Here is a 15,790-nt window from a genome sequence, read left to right as displayed (position 1 = left end):
GGCATTTCCCCTTCCACCGCAGCTCCGTGAATTCGCGCTGTCTTTCGATATCTTGGAGGGAAGGATATAGGATATGACATTATTCACTGTTTCTGTGCCCTGATGAGAAAGAGTCGCTACTCTTTCTCACCCTTCTCTTCTTTCAATGTGTGGTAGATACCCACCACAGCATGTCGCTTTTTCTTCTCATGTTCTCTTTAGTTTTTCTGTCCATAAAATAACCGAATTCGGCTTTTAACCCCGGCTTTAACCACACCCTGGAGAAATAGCCATCCTACTACTTCTCTTTTTGTCCTAGTTATTTGACATTCATGACTGGCGTCGTTAGTTACTAAGTCGAGCTATTTTCAAAGCTACATGGGTGGTTTTGTCTTGCCCTGTCGCATCGAAAATTCTCACGATGACAGGTAACTACTTTATTTCCCCATCCCCAGGATAAAATGAGATTGAGTTCAAATGCTCACTAACTACCACATGAAAGCCAACAAAGCCACGCACCAGTGAAAGCCCTGCAAAAATTAGCTCTGTGTCAAATGATACGCCTGCGGATAGGTCGTCTAATTCCGACAGAGGATCCTTCTACTGAAGTGCGGAGTTGTCATCTTCTTTCTTACCAGCTGCAGAGGATTGTCAGCAATTAGCAATCAATGTTGATAATTATTAACTGTGGACTTTCTGATGAAGTGGAGGCAGGCGTCGAGTGCGGAGTGGTAGTGAATGGCTTTCAAACAACTTCGTTTTGCGTTTTAATCTTAAGAATCCCAAGTTGCTTCGGAGAGGGGATTAATATCTTCTGAAGATCGGCTCCGCAAATATTTGACTTCTGAATGATATACCAGCCAAGAGACCTAAAATTTTATATCTCGTTATCACCAATAGAGGAGGGCGGGAACGTTGAGCCAATATTTTTACTACTCAACAACGGCGTCCTGTCAGAAGGACTTGTGCTACGGCCCAATAATTATTACCGGTAACAGGCCAGTTTAAATTAGGGAGGTTTCACACTGGCAAAAAGGAATATGTCAAATCGCGAAATATTTGATGTGAATTTAGAGCGGAGAAGTCTATCTTCGACGCAGGAGCCAGTTTACTTTGTCATACGCAACTCTCTATTCCCCGTTGTCCCGTCTTCTTCCCCTCTCCTGGAATGCTGCCGGCGCGGTTAGAAAGGGAGGGCAGCGGCTACATGCATGGAGTCCCTTCCAGACGACGACGAGTTTCCTAGGGTTTTGCGAATGCCCAGACACGGAACCAATTACTGCTATCTCCTAACGGCCTTAGCCTTTCTCCGAGTTGAAGTCATGTTGAGGAATCATGCTTATGGAGCCGCCGCAAAACGGATCTTCAATCATAAATTGCGATCAGGGTTAGCATATGCCACATGGTTACTTTTAGCAACCGCTTTGGCTGGTCTGACATCCCACCATAACCAATAAAAGCTTATGAGAGAAGGGAATTTAACGAAGATATATCTGGAGAACTGACACGTTACTCTGCCAGGATATGCAACTCCACCAAACAAGCTCAGCTAAAACTGCATTTTAAATGGACGAAGCTTCTAGGAAATCACTTACAGGGGATGGAATCATTTGCTGTTGACATGGTGGCAAAGGCACCAATGATACAAGGTTGTAACTATGACGCAATAATGGCGCTGACATTTCGTTCTTTTCACCGCTCAATTTACAAGGTACCCCAAGTCTAACCACTCGATTCCATGCTCTGCTGTTTTCAAGATACCCTTCAGGTTGTTTTCAATCTCCCTATGTTGACACCATCGTCGATGGTCGAGCAAAGCGCAAGTACTGTATGATGGGTCCCACATCGAACCGGAAGGCTCAAGGGTGTCTTTCCTGATCAACTTTTCTTCTCCAGGCCGAAATATGGGGCTCCTGTGCTGGCTCAGTAGCTAGCCAACGTCCATGAAGCCTCAACCAACGCCTAATAAGTAGTATGCCTAGTGGCATGCACGATTATCGAGCTTATATATGCGAAATGCTACACATCATGGATCAGTATTCACAGAATATATGCCCTTGCTAACTGTTGTCAAATCAAGCTCTCTGAAAGCCAAATACTCAGTGACTCTTCATAGTTAAGCCCTATCACAAGATCGACTTCACATTCCAAGAGAATATCAGTAAGGAATCCGTCCAACACGCATGTCATCATTGGTAAAACAGGAAAAGAGACTGGGGTGGAGAGCTGTAGAGGAGTGGCAATGCGGGATTGCAAACCCCTTTCGAGAGAGTATTCCCATGGGAAAATCGATCAGGTTTGGGATGTACCACAAAGAACTTCCCGCGACATGGATCCCTTCTATCCCACCTATTGCAAATCAAAGATATGGCGCCAATGACTTATTTCCCTATATCGGCCTCGGAATATCTAAACTCCTACTGCGAAGAGCACTACCTTAACCAAATTGTGAGAGTACTTCCAATCAGGATGCTCCTAGGCTACCTCATTTGGTCTTGAAATATCACCTCTTCAGTGAGCGTCGCCCTTCTATCAACACCGGTTCCAAATGGACCTTATTTCCCCTCTTCCACTGCCAGCTCATCCCCTGCCGCGACATAGGCCGCAGGGCTCGGTCTCCTGCAATCGAGCGTGCCCAATGCTCCCGGGCCAGCATTTCCGCTACCCAAATCCCCCTCAGTCGTTGGGGGCCCTGGCTACCCAGCTCGTCCCCGGGAACGCCAATGTCCACGCTAGTTGGAAAACACGTAACCGCTATGGAAAGATGCTTATGCGGACCTCATTTACCCCTGCCTATCAAAACACATGTAATTCCATTGGAATTGCAATGAATGGTCTTAATACAGCTGAAAACTAACATTTTGAGGGCTGGCCTGCGGGTTTAGCCAAATGGCCAAATATACCAAGTTCACGATAATCTCATTTATGGGGAATTTTCGAGACGACGTACAATTACATCCGGAGACCATATTTTCATAAATAATTAATTCCTACATTTGGACGACAGTAACTACTGCTTGGATCTTCGCCGAGAAAACCTCAAAAGCCACCCACCCACTGCAGCGAATCACAATATTCTTACACATTGATATTTGGAATCACGTCTGCTAATTTTCAGCGGAATAAGAAACAGCAAGATGTGTACGTTTGGATAAGAGGGCAGAGTCACGCAAATTCTCCACGGGGATGATAATGGGAATTGTACTAGGGGTACGCGGAAACGTACTTCGTACTGTTCGTTTATTTCCATGTCAGTGCTGTCAGCCTGATGTAGTCCGCTTCTGGGGTACATCCCACCACCGCCCATGGCCTGGAACGAACAACATATCCAAATATATCTAACCAGAGTTTAATGACATTGCTCAACATATCTATCTCTTCGCCTTCTCATCTTTTTGTTTTCATAAACAAGACATAGTGTTCTATTAAAAGAGGTACATTACAGTACATTCAATATTTCCAGAACCATGTAATGAATATTTTTGATTGAAATGTGGTTAATGTTTAAACTGCTACGGTTACTTGAGGATGACACATACATCTCCTCCACAATCTTTTGAAATATCATCTAGCATGCGTAAGCCGTATGAGAATCGCCTCTCTCAATATTGCACGGAGTGAACTTTTTTCATCAACCGTATTTATTTAGTCAAGTATTGTGACTTTGGGAGGAGTGTGATGTTTCCTTTTCTGTATATAAACTTGCTGTCCCTGACTTAAGATGGAATTGCTCAGAGCTACTCAAAGGGCTGATTGTGGATTGATTGCATCGGCATCTGCTGCTGCTCATAGTGAATCAGACAACTACATCAAGGATGCAGTCCATCGGAGGTGAGATGTCGTTTATATCGATATCCAGTGTGGAGAGCAATCTTTGATCAAATGATATAGGTGTAAGTGTGAGATAACATTTGAACGTCCAAAAAAAAAAAAAAAAAAAAAAAAAAAAAATTTCCTTTTGAATGGTTTGTAAATCATTTAGAAATTATTGTCCCCCTTCCCGAGAGCCCCACTCGTCCAATATTTTGCCTCTCAACAAATTTCTCGGCATGGCTTCCCTAGAATGCTGCAGACATCGCTTTCTGATGGTATGAACGGTATTCGAGGAAACCAAGTGCAGTAAGGACTTACTTACATGACCTGCGAACTTCGTATAGCTTGTGCTAAATCACCTGAGAAGTATAAGCTTTACAGCTTCAACGGTCCAAGTAAGATTCTGCTTCACCAGTCTGTGACGACCCTGGGAAAGAACCGTGGCAATAGGTCCATGTAGATACAGGCGACCTTGATTGTTCTTAGCTGGGTGGGTGAACCCCCAACGATATCCAATCACCCATCCATCGAAATCGAGTCTGCATCCTCATGTGGTTTCCTTTCTACCATTTCATTCACACCGGCTCTCTACGTTCCATGGCAAAGTCATAATAATGGTTTAAGCAAAAGGTATTCGGTGTAAAGCGTCAATGAGAATGGAAGTTCTGTACCATCTGAAGCGACCTTAGGGATCTTTGAGTCGTTGCTTGGAGACAGGGAGACTGTAACCCTGAGTCTGAATGAAGTATTGAAGGACTGCATGGGGATCCGTGCTTGTAGCCGTCGCAGTTTCCCAAGGGTTGAAATCCCCTGAACGTGACGAACTCCGGATTGGGGAAGCAGGGACGAGGAGAGCCCATCTCTTTCCAAATTCGTATGTTGCTGGGGAGACGAGTGGTGCCTTCTATATCCTGAGAAGCCTCGGGCCATCTTTCGAGGGCGAAAAAAGAAGTGCTTGGGGGAAATAAATGTCGTCATTTCGAAGCTGCACTTCCGGTTTAGGCAGGGGGAAGCAGCGTCTCGTCTCGAGGTAAGAGACGCCACACGGTACAGTGTATAGGGCAGGAACTGGGGACAAAGGTTAGCCAGGGCCCAACTTAATCGTGTTGTGGGGGAAACAAAAAAAAGTCGTCATTTTGTCCTCTCTATGTCAGTATCCATGTTCGGTCTGTTCTCATATAAAATCCTTCATCCTGATCTTCAACGGTCTTCCATAGCATATGCTTCTGGGAACTCGGCTAGCATCGATAACCCTTCATATTTGAAAAACAACTGGTCCTCCGAATCATTCGCACGCGTTCAGTCGATCGCCGCAACCGTTTGCCCCTGGTCTGATAGTCATAATCTTGGAAAGCGAGGAACAATGGGATCCAAAATCAAAAAGGTCAGAAAGAAGGGTCCGAAAGGGAACGAGGACAAGGGCGGAAAAGTCCCTCATTCCACGTGTCCTCCTTCACCAGTGGACTCCAGCCACCGTGACGCATATAATTCAATATCTGGAACGAACACCGCTCAAAGTCCCGAAGCTCCTTTTTGGTCGGCACAAGAGGATGGCAATCTCCTTACTAAGAACATCAATATCAGGGGGAGAAGCAGTAACGGAGCCGCAACTGCTTTTGCTCCCGATTTTGGCGGAGGAGATGTTGCCATATATAACCCTCGATCTGCTGCTAGTGTGCAATGGGAGTTACCGCCGCTTAGTGGGGTGCTTGATGTCATCGCCACAGACGCCAAAAACCATGGCTTCCCATGTATCGAGTATCCGGTGACCGAGAATACCCAGTATTTAAACAATATGTCAAGACGTTTCCCGCCTTTTGTTGGAGAGATGGGGTCCACGAGGAGTCAGGGAATAAGCATCCCACCGCCGGATCCCCGGGTCTTCAGATACGGCAACCACACTGGGCTGACGAAACTACCACGTCTCTACGCTGTGCTGGATGACATCGCAAACGACTTGGAGAACAGAGTAGGAGGCTTCCCGCCTATTGAGTATGCAGTGAACAGTACGTCAGAGTACCTACTCAACATGGTCGGGGCTTTTCCAGCAATCTCCCCCGACCACTTCCCGGGAATATGCAACGCGCACAATGACGCTAGCAGCACCGGCTCAAACTGTGCTGTTATGCCCAGCTCCGCAAGGAATAGCAGGGAACCGTTTACGATACACAGCAGAACGATGACCCCTGAGTTATCAAACTCGCTTTTGAATCAACCGCTCGAAAAGGGGAATTCTGTCGACAATCCTCTGAAAACAGAACAGTGCGACGAAAGCCTTATCAATGAAGAAAGGGATTAGAGACTAGATGTCTATAGGCGCCAGATCTATGGTTTGTTATGCCGTGTCAATATAGGTATTGAATGTCCTGCACCTAGGAAAATGCAGAATTCGAAGAGGAAAACTATCGTCTCAATTTAAAAGAAGGGGACCTGGTCCTATCATCACAACAAAATATCTGACTTCGGCCACGCATAAGGCAAAGCATATTCGGAAGCGGATACGCCTGCTGAGCACAAGAATTGGGAAGTCTGGAGGAATAATAATAAAAAAAAAAAAAAAAAAAAAAAAAAAAAAAAGCGAGATCAGATCAACTGATATCATCTGCTGGGACTCCAAAGGTCTAGCCGCCACTCTGCACCAACCATTCTGTACTTGAAAAGTCTTATTTTTGAAATCTTTTTGATCCGCGATGAATTTGTGGGAGTTGGTTTATCGGCGTCGAATGGTTTGGTAAATTGGGAAAATCGGAAGCCGGAAGGATTAATCATGGTCGTTGTTGGTTATCGATAGGTACTGGGAGTGCGAAGAGCCTGTATATAATAATAGATCGCAATAAGTAGGTCGAAAATTGCCGTCTTTTATTCCGCGCTGTTGTTATTTCTTCCTGCGTGTGTAGATTGGATATCGAATTGGGGCTCGTTGGGGGAAGAAGGTTGGAAATACCATCGACATCAAGCTCGGTAGTGCCTATTTTAGGTTTTGCCCTGCTTCAACCTTTCCCAAATGTGTTCACAGCAAGACTGCCGCGGCAGTACTCCATACATACGACTAAATAGATCAGCCAAAGAGCATTCTCCCGTGCGCACGACTACAACGACCGATTTTACATTAATCAAACACTGAAACGAGCAATGGACCCTTTTTCAGCTGAAGGAGGTAAGTTATTTCCTCCACCCATTTTCCATTTCATTGGTTGTCCACAACTGACGCCTGAGCCGTCCAGAGCTCCTAAACATCCACAATGCTTTCCACCAAGGCCAATATCAAGAAGTAGTCGATTTCGATACCTCCTCCTTCTCTCCTGAAAATAGCCTCACTGCTCGTATTCTTAAACTGCGCGCTAGAATCGCACTCGGACAAACCCAAGAGGTCCTTGCAGATGTTGGGAGCCAAGATCAAGATGTACCTGATCTGGCAGCTGTTAAGGTGCTGGCGCAACATGTTGCGGGAGATGAAGCTGAAGCACTAAAAGGAGCAGAGGAACTTATAACGAGTCACTCGGATAATACAACCACTCAGGTTCTTGTAGGAACGGTGTTGCAGGCCCAAGGGAAGAGCGAGGACGCCTTGTCGTTATTATCGAAACATCAGGGCAGCCTTGAAGCGTGAGTGGCATATGTGTCTACCATGACGTCTACAGCTATTATGTCGTCGCTGCTGCTGGAATAGATGTTTCCTGCTTGTTTGAGCGTCACACTAATTCTCATATCCTGCTTTCCAGCGTCGCCTTAATTGTCCAAATCCACCTCCAACAAAATCGCACGGATCTTGCGCTGAAGGAAGTCCAGGCCGCACGACGGTGGGCTCAAGATTCGCTTCTCGTCAACTTGGCTGAGTCCTGGGTGGGATTGCGAGTGGTATGGCTCGAGATTCCTAGATGACCTCGCAAATTTTACCTACAACAGTTCTTCTGACCATGACCAAACAATATAGGGTGGTGAAAAATACCAATCCGCATTCTACGTCTACGAAGAACTTGCCTCTGTGCCTAACACATCGTCACCGCTTTCAATCGTAGGCCAAGCCGTTTCTGAACTACACCTAGGTCGTCTGCCGGAGGCAGAAGTCGCTCTCCGATCAGCGCTGGAGAAATACCCCAACGACGTTCAATTAATTGCAAATTCGATCGTTCTGAAAGTGTTGAGCGGGAAAGATGCGACAGAGCTAACATCGTGAGTAACCCTTTAGCGTCTGTAGTGTTGGAAAAGCGGGTGCGTTTGGGCACCAGAGCGTATCACCAAAGCTAACCAAATCATCTCTCCTTCCGACATTGCCTTCATAGATCTCTTGAAAAGGCACAACCAGATCACCCATTCCTTACTGACCTGGCTGAGAAAAGCGCATTTTTCGATGCTGCAGCATCGAAGTACGCAGCAAAGGTGTCTTCATAGTATTTCTGTTCTTTATAATATAACCACTTCCATTTCTACGTTAACATCATTCATTTTTCTTGAAAAAAAACAAAAAATATATTCAACTGCTATTTTCGTCCCATTTTTTCAGGTTTATACTCTTTCGTTCCGTGTCCACTTATGTAGTTCGCCAGGTTCAAGTCGTTTAAACTATAGAACAATCGAGCTTGATAAACTGAAATGATGCCAATGTGTCTTTCCAATATACTCAACCTGTATCGGTGAAAACTTATGAATTTAATTTCTTAGCTGGCTGTAGTTCAGAGCTACACGATTTACACAACGACTCGACACCACGGTGAGAACTCAGTATTCATCATCCCGACCCCCTACATACAGTACATTTCTGCACTTTCACCATCCGTCGGACTCCGCTCATCAAAGTTTCGACATCAAAAACGACGCATATGCTTTCCCCTGCTCTGTTTCCGATTGATCACCGATCATCAAAGATATGATGGGGCCGTTGTGACATTCATGCTCGCCCACAACGAAAGTCGTGCTCGGGAATGCGGTCTGTTTGGGACAGGAGAACATACCATCAAGGGTTAATTTCCAAGCTCGATTAAAACCGATATATAATAAACTCTCTGATCAGATAACATACATACAATCCAAAGGGGAAACACAGCACTGACCTTGAACTTTTCAACGAACTGCCCAATAGGGGAACGAGAATAAATCATCCGAGCCGCTCAAAATCAGCACATCCCTTACTTTAAGATCCTTCCACCAATCTGCTGGCGCTCTAAGCGGCTCCATATAATTATCCGGCTCCGAGCCTGCAGCGTACAGTGACGACCACCTTTCCAGGGCCGAGGGCGCAAGTATATCTTTATTCTTGTTCTCCTCTACAGAGGGATAATCCAGAGAGAACGAGACCCATGGCGAGATAGGCAAGGCGCCAGCTAGGGGCTCAGAAAGTGCCAGGGGTTGGATTGCCTTGTGCGGATGGGAAATATGGGAGAGAACGCCAAGCGAGAGATTGCCACCAGTGGAGTCCCCTGCGATGAAAATGTCTGAAGGGCTACGGCTGGTTGTATTAATTATGTAGCGGAGTGCCTCGACGGCTTGCGTAGGTTGGGTGGGGTAGACGGCATGCGGAGTGAGGGTGTATGTAATGAAGAAGATGGCGATATCTTTGCCGGCAGCCTTGAGCTGGTTCAGGATGTCATATTGGAGCTGGAAAAATGCAGGACCAGCCGCAGTTGCAAATCCGCCGCCTATGATGCAAGGAGTAGGGCAGGTTAATGTCGAAAGGTATAAAGATACATGAACAATACACGGCAGGTGTTTGATAGGACGGATGATTTAGGAAGCATACCATGGTAGTAAATCAAGACATTCTTCGCGTCTTTATTCCCGATCCAATGGCCCTGTGCACCATGCTCTAACGACACGGTCTGCGGTGTGAAACCATTTTTTGTTGCAAAGAGTTCATATGCCTGATTAGTTGGGGGGTTGAGCGCCCTAGAAACGGAGGCAATAACAGGGTCTTCAGGCAGCTATGTTCTGGAAAAGATTTATGCCACTTACTGCAACTGCCTCGTCGAAAGTCGGGTAACCGCAGCTCTGATCAGAGCATAGCCGACATGCTTGTTGTAATGCTTCTGCCCGCGCTGTCCGCGAAATACGCCAGTGATGGCCACGTAGATTGTACTTGCAATTAACGAAAGCCCAGTTGAAATCATATTCAACTTCTCAACGACAGTGAGCTTCGGGGGATGGCTGGCGGTATCCATCTTAATGGGGTCTGAGAGACAAAAGTTAGCAGATTCCCTCGTTAACTCGAGCCAATTCCAAATGAACAGTTTTTGGGAAGAAATCGATATCTTTGTTTCCAAGTACTAACTCTTCGATATTCGTCTCTCGGTTTTGAAAATGTCTCCTCACTCACGGGTATGAACCTGACAAATTGCAATGAATACAAGAGCAACTATCTAAGCCAGATTTTGGCTAAAGCCGTTGTCAATCGGAGCTGGAACGAGCTCCAACCAAGGGGACGCTAGATTGCAAACTAGTGAAATAAATGTTGACGGCTGGAGGGCGATTTGTATGGCTGTCCCCGTTTCCCATGAACTGCGAGCCCACATCCATATCTTCAGGATATTATTATGATCGGGTAAGCAATATCATTCAACCAGCCAAGGACAGGGCTACCATATCATTTCGCATGTGCTGGAGGTGGATCAGGGTCTCTCGAGGTCCAGCCAGACCCACGAAGCCTGCAATTTGGTGAAAGGGCCGTCTTTATGGTAGCAGAAGTATCAGTAGCCCCAAGGCACTCGTGTCCTGGTTCCTCGGCTTGAACTGGAACTACCCTGTGTAGCCGCAGCTTCTAATTTCAAGGTTGAGATCGGATTAGAGTTAAGGATCGATCTAGGGTTAGCTAGTTGGCATCTTGTTAAATTACGTCACTACTATGTAGTTTGCAAGCATTCAAACAGCTGCTTCCCTGGGTCTATCCCACCAGCCACGCAATAAGAACTCAGGATATAACAGAATGTTTTAGCACATCGTAGAAATGCTTCTATTGTCCCAAAATAGTAGTTTTGACATTAAACCTCAGGGATATTGAATTTATATAGAAGACGGAGGAGATGTAATATCTCTCAGAGAAAACGGAAAGGGAAGTTCCAATGAACAGCCAACAAGGCATTCCGGCTTCACAAGCGCCCATTAACAACATCCTCAGAACGGTCGAGTTCGCAGAATGCCTTGAAAGTAGTGAACGATTGATCATCTCCCTCTGCCACGGTGCTCTCTAGGACACACTCAGCGTTTGCCCCAATAAAATACACGTAACCCTCCTTGACTTCTTCTGTTTTGGCAGGCCCTACGCTTATCTTTCCCTGGCCATTTGTGCAGATGAGAATACTGGGGCCATTGATGGCTTCAAAAGTCGCCTTAGCACCGCCGCGCTTCAGCTCTGTCCTTACGACAGCGAACTCGTCGATGGGCGGGTTATAGAGCAAGGATGTTGAATTGCTTGAATATGCAACTGTGTTCATTGTCATATAGGGGTATTCCGTGGGCTCCATCTTCTGTTCTTCGATAGGCGCGTAGTTGTAGGTGAGCATGTTCGCTAGGGTGGAAACATCTTTGAATTTGGGTGTAAATCCAGCTCGAACGACGTTGTCAGACGAGGCCATGCACTCTATGATGTCTCCGGAGATGTATGCATGGATATCATCTGCCTTGAGGAACATCGCTTCACCTGGGGACAATTTGACGAAATTAAGGAAGAAAAATACGAACAGCCCAATGTCGTTGGGGAACTGGCCATTTAAGCGTGTTGCTACCGCCGCCAACTCCTCTGGGTTCGAAGGATTGGTTGAAGGTGTCGATTCTGAAATGGCAAATGTGGTTGGAGAGTCTTTGGCAATCGAAATAAGTTTCGCTGCAGCAGTAGATATGGACTCTGGTGTAGATGTCATTAACTTTGTAAACAAAGACTTTAACGCAGCTTTGTTCCTTTCCGTGATAATAGGATCTGCGGATACTTCTTGACCACGCACTGCATTTTCGAATGTTTCAGCAGCTTCCGGCCCCACAAGCTCTCTTAGGGGCTCTAAGACACGAAGGAAATGGACAATTTCGGCCAAGGGCCGGAAGCCACAGAGGCCCTCAAAGGGGGTGATAGCAATTGTCATCTCCGGCTTATGGTTATCATCTGGAGGAGATATTAATCGATATTTCGGGTTTATATTTGTCAATGAGTTACTAACCAGGGTAGTTCCGTGGATCCTTCTCGTGAAGTGTCGCTGCCAGTTTTTTGTTTGGGTGTGCTTGAATCGAGAGCGCTTTCCGGATAGAAAGGACCTTGAAGAGGAAAGGCAATTTCCCTCCATATCGCCTAGTAATTTCTTGCGACATCAATTCTTGGTTGTATTGCACCAGGTCCAGCAATGACCGTTGGGTTTCGAAATCTTTGGAAGGCAGTGAGGGATGGGTGCCCATCCAAAGCTAGCGAGGTAATAATAACTATCAGTGTCCGACAAAGCAAGATCCAAACCATTCAATCGGAATCAAAGTACCTCTGCATACGGCCTCTCATCCTGGATAGAAAGATTGCTTGAAGGTGTCGCTGCAGCGTACCTTGCCGCAGCAGATTCCTGGCCGATCTTGCCTAGATGACATCCGCAACATGAGTGACAGGATTGAATATAGAGAGGTTATGAAATAAATATATACCCCAATCATAACTATTAACACCTATTTAATAACAAGCAATGTTAGCAGCAGACAATGGCTGGAGGCCGCAAGTTCAAAATGAAACTTACCACACTGCAGCCGGAGGAGGGGCACCTGCATATTGAAGGAGGGGAGTGGAAGAGTTCAGGAAAGGTCAACTGCCGCTCAATTGATGATAGAAAATTAGCAGGAACAAGGCATCAAGTGCCGATGTGCGTTTTTATTCTCTGTATCTTCAACTAACACAATTGCTCTTCAGTCCACTCCTTCAATCAATGCGAAGTGACGTGGGCGTGAGGGGGATTCCCTAGCTTAGCTAATCCCCAGCTTACCTGACTCCGCTCTCGTGACTGGAGCAAGCCCTAAGGCTAGACCTTGTTACAATGCCCAATCAAAGCCGCCGGCTGCCGAATAGGGCTAATGATGACGTCCATGTACCGGCCCTCGTTTTCTCCGCGAGAAATGGGCGTACCATATCAGCTACTCCTGCGATCCCAGCATCTTTGGTTTCTTCGACAACACTTCAGATACATACCCCAGACTGTGGAGGATCGGATAGCAAAAGCGGTGAGCTCAATCCAGAAGAGTGCGGTTGTGGGATTGCTACGAGCCCAAAACCATCCTTGCCCGCCTCTGTCCGTGCTACGGCATATACCCCCACACATACCCAGTCGGCAGTACGCACACGCAAACAAACAGAGGGTAATTTCGAGCTTCAAGTATTATCAGGTTCGGAGTGGGAAGCTGTTGATATTGCTAAAGCCAGGGAAACTGAAGAAAAGCAGGCAAAAGCGAAGAGCAAGAAGGGCCCCAAGGCCCTCAGCAACCTTCAGTTGAATTCCGAACGTGAAAAGCGGAGAATGTCACGAAACAGACCAAGGGGCCCTCCCACCCGGGACAACGGCGCGGCTGCCAATGAGGAAATTGAAATGTGGAATCGAATACGTCAAGATATATTCAAGGCTGCTGAGAAAAATGAGAAACAAAAAGTCCCAGGGCTCCAACTCGCTGCACTAAAGGAGAAAATTACAAAAGCCAGCCGAAGTGAGTGTACAATTTACATTTATTTTCCTTCCCCATATCACAGTTTTTTCCTCTGTATCCTTCTGCAATCTTAAAGTCCACTTGCTGGTTTCAGATCGCGTGGACAAACTTCACTCTTTTTTTTTTTTTTTTTTTTTTGGGGGGGGGTAGGCGGGGGAGGCCGCGGGGCGGGGGGCGAACTATCTGCTAATGACTGGGTCTCAGAAGCCACGCCATCTGAGCTTGAACAAATGGAAAACTACGAGCGTATCATAAACAAGTACAGCGAAGAGGAACGTGCTATCTTACGTGATGAGCCAGCAGATGTCATTAAAAACCTCGAGATCCTAATCGCCCTACGCTCAGCGTCCGAGGCTGACCCTCAGCCCCGCACCGGGCCCGCTGGCAAGCCACGGAAACGGAAGACAGAATCTGACACCCCAGCTTCCGATTCTCCCACCACTTCGATGGCCGATAAGCTAAATCGGCTCAAAAGCAGCACCCATAGAAGCGCTAGCGTCTCAAGCAACCAAGCCCGTGAAGCGGTTTCTGTCAAGAGTGAGGATGGAGGTGAGGGCACCAAAGGTACCGCAGCAGAAAAAAGTGGACATCTATTCGTTGGGGCAGAAGTTGTTTTCAAACACAACAAGAAGCAACAGGGTGTGGAGGGTGAAGGCATACAATGTATCATCAAAAGCATAGCGGGGGAAGGTCATAAGAAACGGTAAGCCCTCGCAGCAGCTCCACCGGGTTTCATTTTTGTGTTGACAACAGCCCCAGTTACGATGTCCAAGATCCGGAACCCAGCGAAAACGGCGAGGAAGGTGCGGTCTATAAAACATCTGCAGCTTCACTAATTCCCATTCCCCAAGTCGGCGCTTCACTGCCTTCTTTCTCCGTTGGAAAACAAGTCCTCGCCAGGTATCCCGATACCACAACATTTTACCGTGCCGAGGTAATGGGCTCTAAGAAGGACGTATATCGATTGAAGTTTGAGGGAGAGGAGGACGACAAGGAGATGGATGTCGACCGCCGCTTTGTGCTCGACATTCCCGGAAAATAATAAGGCTGGCCTTATTATTTGACAACACGGCCTCCTCATAGTCGGTACTTCTATGTACGGTCCATGGGCGTGCACGTACGGTTAATTTGTGTAGCAGCACTTATTCGTTTGTGTTTCATATCTCTGGTTTTGTTTCTGGTGTGGTTGCGATTTCATCCTAGGATTGGTACACCTAGTGGTGTTGGATACAAGAGGTGGGGTTGGGTTTTTGATATGGGTCCAAGTGCTATTGGGACTGGAGTATCGGCTTACACGTCTTTTATTTCTATTGAATTTTGTATACGGTGGTATCCTGTTTATGTTTCCTATGAAAAAGGACTAGTAATATCAGGACCACACAATTTAACCTTCAAATTTTGAATACCGTCTAGGAATTCCTAACAGCACCGTTCTCTGGAACCTATGTAACTTCGCCAGAAGCAGCGTATGGCTGACTCAGCCGGACCGAGGCTCCATCATGACTGACAAATTCGAAATATTGTTCCACGCTCGTGGTATTGACATAAAACCTTTCCAAGATTCATTCTCCTATCCATTGTAGTATTGGGTGTGCTAATGCCATAGTTACCCTATAACTTCCAACCGTTTCACTGAATGTAATTTCCAAAATGTCAGAGTTTCCCTCTCATGCCTCCCCATGCCTCTCCCCGCGGCCCCTCCGTCCAAATAAGCCGACGGCCACCGAATACTCACTTCCCGAAGGCCTAAACAATGCGCGTACGTCCTCTCCCTCTTCACCGACCCGCGATCGATCTCTCAGCGACGGCAGCACCCAAAGTACGCACGACTACCTCGAAATCCCCAGTCAAACGAACACTCCTACGATACCACACTCCCTTATTTCACCCGCTTTCACCCCTCCAGCTACCCCTTACAGCCTCACAAATGCTTACCTGCCGACTAAATTGTCGTCATCGACGACAGAGTATAGAGATCGCATGGTCAATACGAAGCCACCCAAATTGCTACCACGCCTACCAAAGGTTGAATGTATCGTTCGTGCGCGTATCCCGACAACGGGGGGTGCGGAAATGTTTCTGCATCTCTATCACAATGATGCGGATAATAAGGAACACTTGGCAATCGTGTTTGGAAGCTCGATTCATAGCCGGAGTTTGAATAGGGTGCGACCCGGGGAGACGGAGATGGATCGCATGATTCGTGGGGCGTATGTGGGGAGATTGTATCCGGGGAGGCAGAATAGCAGGTTTGATGGAGGAATGGTTGACAGGAAAAGCTCGTATGACTCTCAGGGAGCTGTGCACAAAGGACGTCTTCTCAACGGGTGGCGTTGATTCCCTGTGG

The 15,790-nt window shown here is 46.8% G+C and overlaps 6 protein-coding genes across 6 annotated transcripts; 4 read left to right on the top strand and 2 right to left on the bottom strand.

The window, feature by feature from the left end:
* Positions 1–3,794: 3,794 nt before the first annotated feature.
* On the top strand, positions 3,795–6,091 carry HCAG_08439 (predicted protein; the record flags this gene model as incomplete). Its single annotated transcript, XM_001536607.1, has 4 exons — positions 3,795–3,810; positions 4,137–4,187; positions 4,573–4,743; positions 5,010–6,091. 4 exons carry the CDS (start codon positions 3,795–3,797, stop codon positions 6,089–6,091), a joined length of 1,320 nt encoding a protein of 439 aa, XP_001536657.1.
* Positions 6,092–6,924: 833 nt separating this feature from the next.
* Positions 6,925–8,184, top strand: HCAG_08438 (conserved hypothetical protein; the record flags this gene model as incomplete). Its single annotated transcript, XM_001536606.1, has 5 exons — positions 6,925–6,949; positions 7,017–7,398; positions 7,515–7,650; positions 7,727–7,965; positions 8,076–8,184. 5 exons carry the CDS (start codon positions 6,925–6,927, stop codon positions 8,182–8,184), a joined length of 891 nt encoding a protein of 296 aa, XP_001536656.1.
* Positions 8,185–8,583: 399 nt separating this feature from the next.
* HCAG_08437 (conserved hypothetical protein) lies at positions 8,584–9,947 on the bottom strand (the record flags this gene model as incomplete). Its single annotated transcript, XM_001536605.1, has 4 exons — positions 8,584–8,721; positions 8,923–9,428; positions 9,530–9,675; positions 9,742–9,947. 4 exons carry the CDS (start codon positions 9,945–9,947, stop codon positions 8,584–8,586), a joined length of 996 nt encoding a protein of 331 aa, XP_001536655.1.
* A 924-nt stretch (positions 9,948–10,871) lies between these two features.
* On the bottom strand, positions 10,872–12,519 carry HCAG_08436 (mannose-6-phosphate isomerase; the record flags this gene model as incomplete). Its single annotated transcript, XM_001536604.1, has 5 exons — positions 10,872–11,878; positions 11,934–12,171; positions 12,243–12,334; positions 12,400–12,420; positions 12,489–12,519. The coding sequence occupies 5 exons, from the start codon at positions 12,517–12,519 to the stop codon at positions 10,872–10,874; spliced, it is 1,389 nt and encodes a 462-aa protein (XP_001536654.1).
* Positions 12,520–13,673: 1,154 nt separating this feature from the next.
* On the top strand, positions 13,674–14,485 carry HCAG_08435 (hypothetical protein; the record flags this gene model as incomplete). Its single annotated transcript, XM_001536603.1, has 3 exons — positions 13,674–13,992; positions 14,050–14,146; positions 14,203–14,485. The coding sequence occupies 3 exons, from the start codon at positions 13,674–13,676 to the stop codon at positions 14,483–14,485; spliced, it is 699 nt and encodes a 232-aa protein (XP_001536653.1).
* A 457-nt stretch (positions 14,486–14,942) lies between these two features.
* Positions 14,943–15,780, top strand: HCAG_08434 (GTP cyclohydrolase-2; the record flags this gene model as incomplete). The annotated part of the gene is made up of 2 exons (XM_001536602.1): positions 14,943–14,979; positions 15,188–15,780. 2 exons carry the CDS (start codon positions 14,943–14,945, stop codon positions 15,778–15,780), a joined length of 630 nt encoding a protein of 209 aa, XP_001536652.1.
* Positions 15,781–15,790: the final 10 nt, after the last annotated feature.

This window comes from Histoplasma capsulatum, genomic scaffold (assembly GCF_000149585.1).
Source record: "Histoplasma capsulatum NAm1 scaffold_11 genomic scaffold, whole genome shotgun sequence".
Taxonomy (NCBI): domain Eukaryota; kingdom Fungi; phylum Ascomycota; class Eurotiomycetes; order Onygenales; family Ajellomycetaceae; genus Histoplasma; species Histoplasma mississippiense.
Note: the sequence above shows the minus strand (reverse complement) of the source record. Positions and strands in the feature narration are given on the sequence as shown.